This window comes from Sorghum bicolor, chromosome 2 (assembly GCF_000003195.3).
Source record: "Sorghum bicolor cultivar BTx623 chromosome 2, Sorghum_bicolor_NCBIv3, whole genome shotgun sequence".
Lineage (NCBI taxonomy): Eukaryota > Viridiplantae > Streptophyta > Magnoliopsida > Poales > Poaceae > Sorghum > Sorghum bicolor.
In genome coordinates, this window is record NC_012871.2 from 2413402 (window position 1) to 2427135 (window position 13734).

The 13734-nt window shown below is 43.5% G+C and overlaps 1 protein-coding gene across 1 annotated transcript; it reads right to left on the reverse strand.

Moving 5' to 3' along the window:
* LOC110432881 (pyrophosphate--fructose 6-phosphate 1-phosphotransferase subunit alpha-like) lies at positions 1 to 4773 on the reverse strand. The gene is made up of 19 exons (XM_021453980.1): positions 4212 to 4773; positions 3806 to 3969; positions 3606 to 3718; positions 3421 to 3495; positions 3220 to 3333; positions 2892 to 2959; positions 2718 to 2801; positions 2534 to 2587; positions 2357 to 2437; positions 2171 to 2264; positions 1909 to 1982; positions 1709 to 1819; positions 1576 to 1620; positions 1435 to 1491; positions 1249 to 1353; positions 1039 to 1155; positions 843 to 946; positions 563 to 728; positions 1 to 446 (listed from the first exon to the last, which is right to left on the reverse strand). The coding sequence occupies exons 1-19, from the start codon at positions 4302 to 4304 to the stop codon at positions 309 to 311; spliced, it is 1857 nt and encodes a 618-aa protein (XP_021309655.1). The 5' UTR covers positions 4305 to 4773; the 3' UTR covers positions 1 to 308.

Genomic DNA, 13734 nt, shown 5'->3' on the forward strand with positions numbered 1-13734 from the left:
TATGGATATTTCTAGAGACCTCTTGAAAACTGGAATACTGCCACCAATACTACAACTAGCTTGACTCGATCTCAATCAGATGGGTTTTGCACTTTAAACTGCAGCCGACCAAGGTCGAAAACATGCATTTTCCAATCCAGCAATAACTACAGTTCAGGATCAGGATCAAGGACAGTTTCGGTGTTTATTGGCATCAACCCAGTGCTTCTCACCCAAACAAAATACCGGCAGCCAATGAAGCAGAATCTTCTGCTGTTACAAAAAGCACTCTACAAATAACCCAGACGAAAGCAGACTGATGCCCTCGCTCACTTGAAATGGTAGAGGGGCAGCTCGGTGTTGAGGGGGTGGGACATCACGGTAAGCACATCCGTCACCGACACCATGGAGCTGATTGCTGCCTTCAGGATCTCCCGGGAGCACCCTGGCTTCACCATGGTCCTAACCTGGCAGCGCATCATCGTTGGGCATGTCAATGTTAGGACCTGCTTCTTAAATGGAAACCTTTTTTTTTTCTATCTGAAACTACTCTGAAGCAGATGAAAGGATTTTCGGTCCCAACCTTGCCAAGATACTCTTTCAGTATCTCAATGTCGCCCATGTAGTCCTGGTTCTCAATGGTCAGTGTGATGGGCTTTGCGTCTGAACCAGGCCCTTCGAACTGAATGCCTCCTGGAGTCCTGTAGAAGTCATCGAGGAGGAAGCTTGAAGCCTTCTCTCGCAGCAACCTGAATGATGCAGGAACAAAATTGATTCAGTACACCTTCCCTCAACGTTGCATCGTTTCCTTGAGTAATCAGAAAAGCAGGAACAGATATTGAGTCCTGTCTGTGTGGACTTACTCATAAGCCTTCCCTTTTAGGTCAATGGGGGAAGGATGAATGGAAGGTCTTCCTATAGGGATTGCTCCAGGGCCACGTAAATGCCTCTTGACACTCATCATCGCCTGGTAGAGTGCAACTAGGTCAGTAATGAGCACATAGATAGATAGTAATCTTTCAGAATCTGATGTTGAAGGCATGGTCAGTGGCATCTTACAGTTAAAGGAGCAGCAGCACATCTCCATTTGTCAACAGGGTCTTTCAGGTTAGCCACAGTTGCCATGTACCCAGTCAATCCAACTGTGATCATATGCAGGGAGATACGTCCAAGAGCCTAAAATGTTTAGTGTTATCATGAATAACATAAGGATTAGATCATCAGAACATTCAGTTTTATAAAATCTCAGTGATATGATATAATACTCACATAAGCATAGTCACAGTCAAAATTTGACGGTATAGATCCTCGAGCCTGATATCCAAAGAAATGACAAACTGAACTGAACTTCCTTCCCTTGTATCTTCCTTCTTTCTGAATATCAAACATTCCCAATCACTATGGACAGATTCAGAGACGAAAACACCAAGAAATAGTGACAACAATGGAACTTACTGTTCTCTTTATCATTTCTGTTTCTACTAGATGGGCTAACAGTTGCTCCGTGTCAATCTGAAAATAAAAGGACACTATAATACCAATAATTATTAAATAAGTTCTGACCGAGTAGTTGTTGGGCATTCAGAATCGCAAAACCTGGGACAACTGTGCAGAGTTATCTGATTCTTGGTGGAGCAGCAGCTGAGTGAAATATTACAAATAGTTAATCCATAGTTTATCTCAATGTTATAAATATTAAGAAAATCCAACTTTGTTAGCAATGCAATACCTCTCTTCTGATGAAGGGTGGCAAGAACTGGAACAGAGCAGCTGCCCATGGAGACAGTTGTGATGACATCTCAGCCACCGGAACATTATTGTTGTGAAGGATATTGATTTCCTGGGGTATTTGAACAGAAAATAATAAGATGGAACTGAAATAATGCTATTTATCATCCCATTGTTTCCCAGAAGATAGATCACACATACCTGAATAAGAGCATACATTTCTGGAATGCTTTCTATAAGTCCTTCGGGAATTACAAGCACACCATGATATTTCCCTGAAGATGGATAATCAGTCTTTTAGTTTATGATTTATCACATCCCTGAAGATGGATAACCAGTCTTTTAGTCTAAGATTTATCACAGTACCCTGATACCTTGATCGACTAGAAAATTTACCTCAACCAAAGATACAAGTTTTTTTCTACTAATTGATGCAGCATAACAATCAAAGAACTGTACAAACCTAATTCTGCCCTTGCTTGTACACCATCGCATATCTTGTTTATAATTTCCATCAGAGTGAGTTTTGACAATGCTACTTCCTCTCCTAAGATGAGCTGCAAAGAACAATTGAAAAAAAAGGATGCTGATGCTCTTTCTTCACATTGTATAGTAGAGAGTTATGACCACAAATTTGATACAATCATACCATGTTTGGGTGTGACTGAAGTGCACATTCAAAGGCAACATGAGATGCTTTCCGTCCCATCAGACGAACAAAATAATAGTACTGAAAGGAAGAAAACACATCAGCCAATAGTTCTTAGTAGCAATAATGATTACAGTCTACTCAGTTACTAATCCAAATGGGTGACAGGATAATTACCTTTCCAGCTGAGATTGCATCGAGGCAAACATTGCTTACAAGCTGTGAATTAACCTGTAAAGTAGTTACCACACAAAATGACATTAGTGACAGATCGACAGTGGTATGTCATATTTGATTCCAAGCCCTTCACGAATCATGATCGACACATTATGCAAAATGTCTACTAGACTATGTGTTTTACCTTGCACACTGTATCAAATCCAACTGTTGTTTCAACGAACTGGTTCTTGAGGTCACCATTCAATGAAACTGGCACACCAACGACCTGTTTAATGGGTTTTGCATTCTTAGAGATTTTTGGTGTGCTTGAAGAATATGATCATTTAAAAACAGTTTAGACTAATAATAGTTATACCTTGGTCTTACAGTTATTCTGTATAAGGGTCTCTGCAAGCTGTGCAGCATCTGAATTGGAGGTCACTCCTGTAAACAGAGTGAGAACAATGTTTTTTTTAAATGTTAGCTTGAACCAAGAGAAAATTCATGGTAATTCTTACTATAAACATGTACTGCGTTTTCACATGTTAGAACACAACAAGATTTAAACTTCTGTGATGACCACCAACTGCTTGGTCAATTTGTTTATAAAATAAGAATCATCACTTGTGGCATGTGCATGCATATTAAGTCAAAACAAAAGATGACCGGGTTTTGGTAGCCTTTGGTGAGCATTGGGTGTCTACCTCCAATGATGACCAACCCATCCAAGTTCAGACTGCGGCATGTTGTCATTGCAGCATTCACTTGCTTAGTAGTGCGGATCTGATCGATACTCCTACCGAGCAAATCGAAGCCACCTTGAAAAGAGCAAACAAGATATGTCAGTATTTGAGAATCACAGAAAAATGGCCACAATTAGTTGGGGGACAACAAGTGGCCCCAACCTTGGTTCTTATAGGAAGCAAGAACATCGTCTGTGAGCACCAACGTCTTGTTTGCAAACAGTCCCTCCGTGCCACCTATAATACGAAGCACACAAATGATTAAAAAAGGAAAAGGCACTTTTATAGCAAAAAAAAAAAGTGTGATCGAATAGGTAATTTTCAAGAAATTGGGAGATTTTGGTTACCGACAAATCCGTAGAGCACGCTCTGAGGATTGTAGGCTTTGAGTGCGTCATGGAGGCCCCAGACGACGTTGTGCCCTCCCGGCGACTGCCTCCCAGAGAACACCACGCCCACCCTACAGAGGAAGTAAAATCAGGCAAGCCTCCTCGCCCGATCTCGCGACGCACACGCACAAGACTAGACTGGGCGTCCTGAGGCAGACCTGATCGGGTGGCGCTCCTCAGCAGCTGCGGCGTCGGCGGACGGCGCGACAAAGCTGACGAGCGGCTGGCCGAAGGTGTGCGGGAAGGCCTGCGCGACGGCTTGGGCACAGGTGGGGTCGATGGTGGTGGTCGCGTCGCCGTACTCGGCCCTCACCGTCGGCCCCTGGACCGGGGAGAAGGAATTGGGTTAATTAAAACCGATTTGTTTGGCCGTGGATTGATAGAGGAATCAAGAAGGGTAACAAAACCCCCAATAAACCCCCCCCCCCCCCCAAAAAAAAATTTTATGAGGAACTCAGAATCACGCCACAACACAGAAACGACAAGAGTGGTGATGTTACAGAGCAAGCAGAGATGAGCAGGCGGACAGGAATCGCAGGGAATCAAATGAAAATTGGTGATCACCTGCAGGCATGGCGGGAGGGGAGGCTGGTAGAGGGCCCGTCGATGCTGCAGCCCCCCCGCGAGCTCCTTGGGTGCGCCGAAGTCGGCGTTCATCTCTCTTCTTCTTCTTCTTCTTCTTCTTCTTCTTGCTGGCTACTCGATCGATCTTTTGGCCACGGATAGCGGAAGCCTCCGCCTCTCTCTCTCTCTCTCTCAGTGCAGCTCTCTTGACTCACTCACAGCGGTGGTCGCTTTCTTGTAGAGGGGAGAAAGCGAGAGGGGGTGGGGATAAGAGCGAGAGGTACAGGGTAGCATAGCAGGCTGCAGGCCGCGGCGCCGGCGGTTTGGTGGCGAGGCCCTTGCTGTTGGTTTCGCTTGTCCGCAGCAGTTGCAGACAGCGTAGTCGGACAGCGAGAGTCACCCTCGAGTCCACCTCCACTCTCCGGACTATGCTGCGCTGTGCTGCCCACCAGCGTCGCGGCGCGCGCTGCCGGTTTTGCTCATGCCTTCTCTGTGGGTGGTTGGTGCCGCTGCCGCTGCCGTCGTGGATTGTGGCCTCGTTTAGTTGGTGGGACAAAAAAAAAAAAATTAGTATCTTAGTATTTTTGTTTTTATTTTATAATTATTATCTAATTATAGATCAACTGGTTTCAAAAGATTTATAACGTAAATTATACAATTAGTTATTATTTTTATTTATATTTAATTTAATTTTCCATGTATTTGCCACAAAATTTGATGTAACGTAAAATCTTCAAAATATTTTAGTAGTTAGGTAGAACTAAACAAGACCTGTGTTATATGTGGCCTTCCTCGGTGGGTGGCAGGAGCGGCGCCGACGCCGTCTGGTAGGGGAGCTTGTTGAGGCGGATGCGGCAGTAGCATGGCGCCGTGGTCGGGTGCACCCCGGAGCCGGACGAGGCGGTGCTGCGTGGCCGGCAGGCAGGTCGCAATGCCTGCGACGACGACGAGTCGGTGATGCGAGGCGAGGCAATGCGGGTGGGTGGCGGCAATGGCGGGCGGAATCGGAGACGAAGACCGGAAGGGGGGGGAAGAGGAAGAGGAAAGGTTGGCACGGCTGGGGTGTGTTTTCGATGGGGAAGGAGTGGTGACCAGCCTGGATCCTGGTCCGGTGAGCTGTTCCCCTGCGCGCGCGGGGGCCTGGGCCTATTTCCTCGTCGCCAGCGGTCCCGGCCCTGTCGCGGACACGTGGGTCCGGACCCGTGAGGTGGACATGGATCCCAGCTGTCAGTGTGAGAATGTGGATGCGAACTCGGTGGAGTCAGGATAAGGCTGGTGGTGGGCGTACGGGGAGGCGCGCGGGGCCGGTCCTCTCTGCCCGGTCAGTCCACTCCAGTCCAGTACAGCTGCATGCCAGGCGCTTTTGCGGTGGGGCAGCGTGGGGTCGTCCCTGTGGCCGTTTTTCCTGGACGCCTGCCTCTTCTGCGTTCCCCTCCGGTTGTCCTCCCGCTGAGGGGCTGTTTAGTACTTTCGTTTATTTAATCACTTTCGCTTGTTTTTTTTATAATTATTACTAGGTAGTGTGCCCGTGCGTTGCTACGGGACAAAAAAAAATTTATATTAAAATATATAGATCGCACAATAATATAATAGTATTATAAAATTAAACACCGACATGGAAATGATATTTAATCCAAAAAAACAAAGTTCCTAAAATTAACACAGTCATGGTATAGCACATTGGTGTTCATTCTCACACTTATCAAATGCCATGACTGCAAGACATTTATACAGGCCATGTCCTTGAAAATTGCACAAATGGTAAACATGGGTTCCAATAGACAGATTCTGGTAGCATATCTAACACCAATACTTGGTTTCTGCATATAGTGAGATAAGACAAATATATGTTGTTTCACCATAGACCAAAATCCTCTGATTGTTAGACTAAGCTGGTCTCTAAACGTCAGGGACCAGAATAGGCACTACTGCTTCAATCTTTCAGTCCTAATGGTTGTCCGGAAGAGCTCTTCGACCTTGCCTAATAGCCTTTTCAATATAATCTTTAAGTGTGAATGCTTTCAACCATCATCATCATGGTACTGAATTTGAACTACAATTTCTAGACAAAGGTGTAAAGGAATTAGGCAAGGGTGTAACATGATTTCCACCATTGATATGTTGTGCACACTGAGTTTGAACTGTAGTTCATAAAAAAAATACAGCAAAACGATGTTAAAAATTACAGCACAATGATGTCCCAACCATCAATGGCTTCTGCTCCATACCTAATAAACCCCACCTGGCCATTAGGTGCTTAGATCTCGATCATCTAGCCCCCCAAGGCATCAGCGCCCTCCCTCAACTCATGTTGAAGATGCATTGGCAGTGCAGGCATGCCAACACGTGAAGGCTCATGTGCGAGGTTGTCCTCTATTCTCATTGAAGATTGTCAATCATCTTCTAAATCAGTAATTTCTTTTTGTTATCTGAATCAGTAAAGTAACAACATTTGGTCTTCAGGAAACATATTCAAAATTAACTAAGACAAGGCATCAGTACTTTTACAATCTCATTACAGAAACTTCTAAAAAGATTCATTCAATTAGCATATGTAGAAAAAATAAGTTTACTTATCTGATCCAGGCCACCTAATAATATGTATACTTAGCAGTCTGGAACACCACCATAGCCCACATCTACGGAACTGGTTACTACATGGCACGCCAAAACTTTGATATACTATAATTTTATTCTACATGATTAGAACATCAACTCTAATTTTCAAGCAAATAGTAATATTCATACTATCAAGCGCATTAAAAAAAATGTCAAAATTACCTGCATGTAACAACCTTAAAGGTATCATCCACATATATTGGAGAATTGCCACGACTGAGTAGTAAATATAGCACATAAGTAGGAGTTAGTTTTCATCTGCAAAACTTCAGAAAAAACCCATCGCATTGCAAAAACAATTGATAGACATAACTGAAACATAAAGAATGACCCGTTAATTGAGCTATGCATTAGATTTTACAAGATTCTGGGCATTTCCAAACAAGTATGCAAATAAACAAGATTCTTCATTGATTGCATATCTGTGAATGCAATATTGAATATCATTACTGATGAATTTTTCAAAAACAAAAAAGGCAGTAGCCAATCTGAACCTTTCAAAAAAAAATCTGCACAGGTAAAATCATTACTGGTGAATCAACTATGAAACAAATGTGTGACAAATAAAAAAAACCTTGATGATCATGCGTTCTCTAACAAATGAAGCTTGAACTTTGTTTTTCATGTAATTAATTTTCTGATTGAAGTACCACTTTGGGGTTCCTAGATTCTATATTGTACTTCTTACATAATGGAACCTATTTTCTAGCAAACTATGGAGTTTCAGAGCACATCAAAAGTCAGCATAGCAGCTCCATCATTGGACCTGCTACCCCTCCCAAAAAAGAGAGCAAGAAAAATATGTTCTAGAAACAAAATAAGACTACCTCAATGGCATACAAATTAGAGACGTTTGAACATCATTATCCCTCATCAGCTCATTTAAAGTTGGGGGCCTATTTCGTCAATTTATAAAAGGCATTGATTAGTTATAAATGGGTGTTATCTAGCCACAATTAACATGTTAGACACAATCCTTCTTCCAAGGAAACCTAGAAGAATATGTTTCCATTGGTAATAGCTAATTCAAACTGCGTACACAGGGCAGGTGTAGAAGACCTTACATGTGATGGATCATGCATATTTTAGAGCCTTCCAACAAAACTCCTGAAAAATGGTAAACCTAAGAACATTGATGATTGATGAAGGATAGCTAAAAGTCCAACCTCAAAGGTAATGTGCAGATTCTTGAGGTCAAGATTGTCATCCAAATCATTGACACCATCCAGTAACTTGTTTATGTGATTCATATCAGTAGAAGCAACCATGAGTAATGCAAAGGCCTTCGCATGTTGGATTATCTTATAGAGCCATACAACCGACTATGCAACTGATCTCAACATATGCCTAAATATAGAGTAAGTGCTCCTGCATTAAAAAAATGTCGAAATAGTTAGGGGTTCAACACCTATAAACACAAGCAATTAATTAAACACACCAAGACGCTAAAGTCTTCATATGACAAAAAATAGTTGAGAAATCTAATTGCACTTGATGGTTATGATATAATAAGTTTATGAGAATAAACTATCTTGGGTGAGGCCTGTAACTGAAATAAGCTTATTTATATGCACAACTCTGTTCTTTGCAACTGAAATAATCTTATTTATATAATGATATGCAAAACTATCTCTACTGCAAACTGAAATAAATCTATATTTCACTGTAGTTACAATGTGATTTGTAACCAAGAAAAATCCCTCATTTATTCTCACAACTCTGAATATAAAAAAAATGCAAACTCGAGCATATCAATTTGGTGAACACCTGCATTGTGGGCTTGCAGTTCCCTCTTTTGTGCATTTCATCGTGCAGCTTGACGACGTCCAGCAGTAAGCATCCATATTCCATCCTCACGTAGCCCCTAGCACTTCATGGTAGAAGAGGACCAGAGCCTTGGCGTGTCTGGCCTCCTTGAACTTGCACGCATTGTCCAGCCACGCCTCCCACCAAGGTTGGCAGGATGAATAGTAGAAATTCTTGGTCCTGTGCAAAGAACAAAGATATGCAGGCGCAGATCCAATAAAGGACATGGTTGTGCACATGTACAATTAGCCAATTAGATAACCTTTGGAAGGGATGCATAATCCAAATACAATTAGCCAATTAGATTAAGGTAGGTTTTGGGTGCTCGATTTCACATAGTGGGAAGGAGAAGGGTTTGGCATACCTGGTAGTGCTCCTCGCAGGACGGGGGTGGGGGATGGAAGTGCGGCAGGAGCAGAAGACCGATGAAGACGCGAGTCAGACTGGGGCGAAGAACACGAGCAGCCCTGCCAGCTTCTTCTACCGCCCGGATGGCCTCCAAGACCACGGCGTCGGTGGCCTAGGTTGTTGGAAATAAAAGCAATTTAGCGATGCATAAATTAATTCCGACAACAAGAAAAAGGCTAACAACATGTATCACAGATACATGAGACGAAACTAGCACTACGATTTGACCCAAGTTCACGGGATCTAGTGCTAGCAATAGAAAGGATATGAAACCGAATAACAGAGGGAGGATAGACATGGGGTTGTCGGCGCGAAGGAAGAAGAAGAAGAAGAAGAAGAAGAAGAAGAAGAAGAAGAAGAAGAAGAAGAAGAAGAAGAAGACCGTCGACGGGGATCGGCGAACACCGGGCGTAGTGGGAAGAAGACGTCCAGCGAGCAGTCGCGACGGCGCTTCCCAAAAACCTGATACGCCCCCTACCCCGTGCAGGGACGCGAGGAGACGTAGGCTTCGGAGCCTGCTCTCCTGACACCGATGGCACGTCGGCGACGGGATGGAGAAGACGGCGGCAGCGCAGTAGTGTGGCGAGAGAGAGATGAATCTCCGGTACAAAGGACGACGTCTCGCCCCATATTTATACACGCGTCGCACGTAGCAAATAGGCAAGCAATCAATCACCGTATTATGGAAACTTTACCTGCCGTTTACGCACTTGCCATAATACAAAAATAATTGCTTACCAAATAGGCCAGCGCAATCTCCTCCATGCATGCAAAACTTCCAAGTAGCAAAAGGAAGCCGCGCACCCACCATTCACGCGCATGTCGTGCATGCGCGCCCATTGGCCCCGCCCGGCCCGGCCCGGCGAGGCGAGGCGAGCGAGCGAGCGCGCGCGCGCGTGTGGTTCTTCCTTTCCTCTCTCCAATTGCTTCAACAAGATGGAGATAGCTCAACCTTTTAAGTTGGCCTCACTCCACTTGAAGTAGCAAGGTGGGACTAAAGTCCCCCACCTTTCCATATATGCATGCATGTATGAGTGGGCCTTTGGGATTTATTTGGAATTGTTTGGCCCAAGGCTCAAAACATCTAACAATCCCCCACCACATCCCAAGGGCACGCGAGTCATACTCCCTGTACTACAGTACTGTTAATATACCAGCTATTCAGTGGAGACCGGTTAAGGTTGAACATCCACCTAGAACAACAAGATAGACCCATCCGCAACTGCACAATGGACTAGGCCTTGAATTGGCAGTTTGGTGCGAATGGGCTTCACTCGAAGTCTTGATTGGTACTAGGCTGCCATAGCCAACCCCGCAAGTGGAGCGTATAAGTCATACTCCTAACTCACTTCATGAGCCTATTAAAGAATACCCAATTCTTATAAACTGCGACTAACAGTTGGGCTCACATAGGTGTGTTCTTACAAGAATACTCTGTAGGACAGTATCTTGCTATAAAGCCTCAGAACACATTAAGACAAAAGTCAACCTGCCTTACAGAAATGAGAGTACTGCATCTCCAACGGAGTGGGTCAAATGAAACGATTGTACTCTCCCATTAACCAACAACTTGTTCTTCCCAGGTCCTAATTCACGGGATCTCCGATCACATAGGTTGGGTTACTGCTGAGGTTAACTCACATGGGTCTCAATCCCATCTCCTTCGATGCATTGTCAATCACGGTGCGTGATAGTCCCTTTGTAAAGGGATCTGCCAGGTTTTTAGCTGTCTGGATGTAGTCCACAGCTATTACTCCGGAGCTCCTTAATTTCCTGACAGACTTCAGTCTACGCTTTATATGTTTGCTGGACTTCTTCCCATTATCCTGACTATTCTTCACCTTTGTGATCACCGTTTGATTATCACAGTTTATGAGAATAACAGGAATTGGTTTCTCAACCAACGGCAAGTCCATCAACATATCTCTTAGCCACTCAGCCTCAGTAGAGGCTGTATCAAGAGCTGTAAGCTCTGCCTCCATTGTGGACTTTGTAAGTATTGTCTGCTTACAAGACCTCCAAGAGACAGCACCACCACCCTGAGTGAATATGTATCCACTAGTGGCCTTAAGCTCATCAGCTTCTGAAATCCAGTTTGAATCACTATATCCTTCAAGTACCCCTGGGTACCCTGAATAGTGAATTGCATAACTCATTGTACCTTTTAGGTAACGCATTACCCGATCAATACCACGCCAATGATCACTTCCTGGATTAGAGGAAAATCTACTCAACTTGCTTACAACAAATGAGATATCAGGGCGGGTTGCGCTAGCTAGATACATCAATGAGCCAATAATTTGAGAGTATCTTAGATGATCCTTTCCTAGCCTTTTATTCTTTCGAAGTATTAGACTAGGATCATAGGGTGTTGGAGAAGGTTTGCAATCCATATAACCGAAACGGTTCAAAACCTTTTCCACATAATGAGACTGCAAAAGAGTAATCCCATTCTCACCCTTATTAAGTTTAATATTGAGGATCACATCGGCTTCTCCCAAATCTTTCATGTCAAAATTTTGGGATAAAAATGATTTAACATCATTGATCTCATCGAGGCTCGTCCCAAAAATTAGTATGTCGTCAACATACAAACACAAGATTACTCCTTTGCCCCCACCATAACGGTAATACACACAAGTGTCGGCTTCATTTATTGCAAACCCAGCAGAGGTCAACGTCTTTTTAAACTTCTCATGCCACTGCTTTGGTGCTTGCTTTAAGCCGTACAAGGATTTGAGTAACCTGCACACCTTGCCCTCTTGTCCTTGTGCTATAAATCCATCAGGCTGATTCATATAAATTTCTTTCTCTAACTCTCCATTAAGGAAAGCCGTCTTCACGTCCATCTGATGGACAAGAAGCTTATGGGAAGCAGCCAAGGATAATAGCACTCGGATTGTAGTTAATCTGGCAACAGGTGAGTAGGTATCAAAGAAATCCTCATCTTCTTTCTGTGTAAATCCTTTAGCAACAAGCCTTGCCTTGTACTTTTCAATAGTACCATCAGGCCTGAGTTTCTTCTTAAATACCCATTTACAGCCAATTGGTCTGCAACCCGCTGGTTTATCTACTACTTCCCATGTTCCATTTGCAGTGATGGAGTCCATCTCGCTACGGACTGCATCCTTCCAATAATCTGCATCTGGTGATGCATATGCCTCTGCAATGGTCGTGGGAGTATCATCTATGAGATAGACAATGAAGTCATCACCAAAGGATTTTTCAACCCTTTGTCTTTTACTCCTTTTAGGAGCTACAACATTGCTATCCTCTTCAATACCAAGTGGGTCTATAAATGGCTCTATCGCAGGTGTGGGCTCAGGAATAAATTCATTAGACGAACTCGGTAAAGAATAAGCAACATTCATCGGGAAAATATTCTCAAAGAAAGTAACATCCCGTGACTCCAACAGTGTATCAACTAAAACATCAGGCGCTTCAGATTTTATCACTAAGAACTTATAAGCCGTGCTATGGTGCGCATAACCCAAAAAGATACAATCAACGGTCTTTGGTCCAAGCTTGCGTTTCTTATTAATTGGTACGCTTACCATGGCCAAACCGCCCCACGTACGCAAATAATGGAGTGATGGTTTTCTTCCTTTCCATCCTTCATACGGAGTAACTTCACTATTCTTAGTTGGAACTCTATTTAGAACATGACATGCTGTTAAAACAGCCTCCCCTCACCATGCTTTAGCCATACCGGATGTTCCTAACATGGCATTCACTAAGTCCATTAACGTCCGGTTCTTTCTTTCGGCAACCCCATTAGATTGGGGCGAATATGGTGGTGTCCGTTCATGAATTATTCCATTCTCCGCACAGAAAAGATCAAACTCATTGGAAAAATACTCCCCACCACGATCAGACCTAACACGCTTGATTTTCTTTTCTAATTGGTTCTCTACCTCAGCCTTATAAGTCTTAAAACATTCAAACGCCTCATCTTTAGTTTTTAGAAGAAACACATAGCAATATTTAGTTGCACCATCAATTAAAGTCATGAAGTATCTTTTTCCTCCTTTTGTCAACACACCATTCATTTCACAGATATCAGAATGTATGAGCTCTAGTAATGTTGTGCACCTCTCGTCTACAACCTTGTGAGGCTTACGAGGTTGCTTCGCTTGCACACATGCTTGACATTTAGAGCCTTTGACAATAGAAAAGTTCGGAATTAAACTCATACTGGATAAACGCGTCATACAACCAAAATTAATGTGACACAAACGTGAATGCCATATATCAGCCACTGAATTGTTTGAATCACACACATGGTTCACAACTTTATTACAGAAATCGGAGAGTGAAAAGCGGAACAAGCCTCCGCTCTCGTAGCCTTTGCCAATGAATTGGCCATACCTCGAGACGACTACTTTATTTGACTCAAACACCAGCTTGAACCCATCTCGACACAAGAGGGATCCACTAACGAGGTTCTTCTTTATTGAGGGCGCATGCTGCACGTTCTTGAGCCGCACGATCTTTTCGGAAGTAAACTTCAGATCGACCGAACCAACACCAAGAACAGAAGCATGCGAGCCGTTCCCCATCATGACGGTTGAACCTCGTGCGATCTGGTAAGATGAAAACATAGAAATATCAGTACAAACATGAATATTGGCTCCTGTATCAATCCACCAATCATTAGATTGAAATACAGAAAATGCACTAGGTAAATAAT

Bases quoted from the DNA above. Each gene is read 5' to 3' on its own strand.
- LOC110432881 (XM_021453980.1), bottom strand. From the start codon at position 4,304: ATGAACGCCGACTTCGGCGCACCCAAGGAGCTCGCGGGGGGGCTGCAG. The intron at 1,820-1,908 runs GTATGTGTGATC...CAAATACCCCAG, and splicing joins AAATGTATGCTCTTATTCAG to GAAATCAATATCCTTCACAA. The intron at 447-562 runs GTTGGGACCGAA...ATGCGCTGCCAG, and splicing joins TGAAAGAGTATCTTGGCAAG to GTTAGGACCATGGTGAAGCC.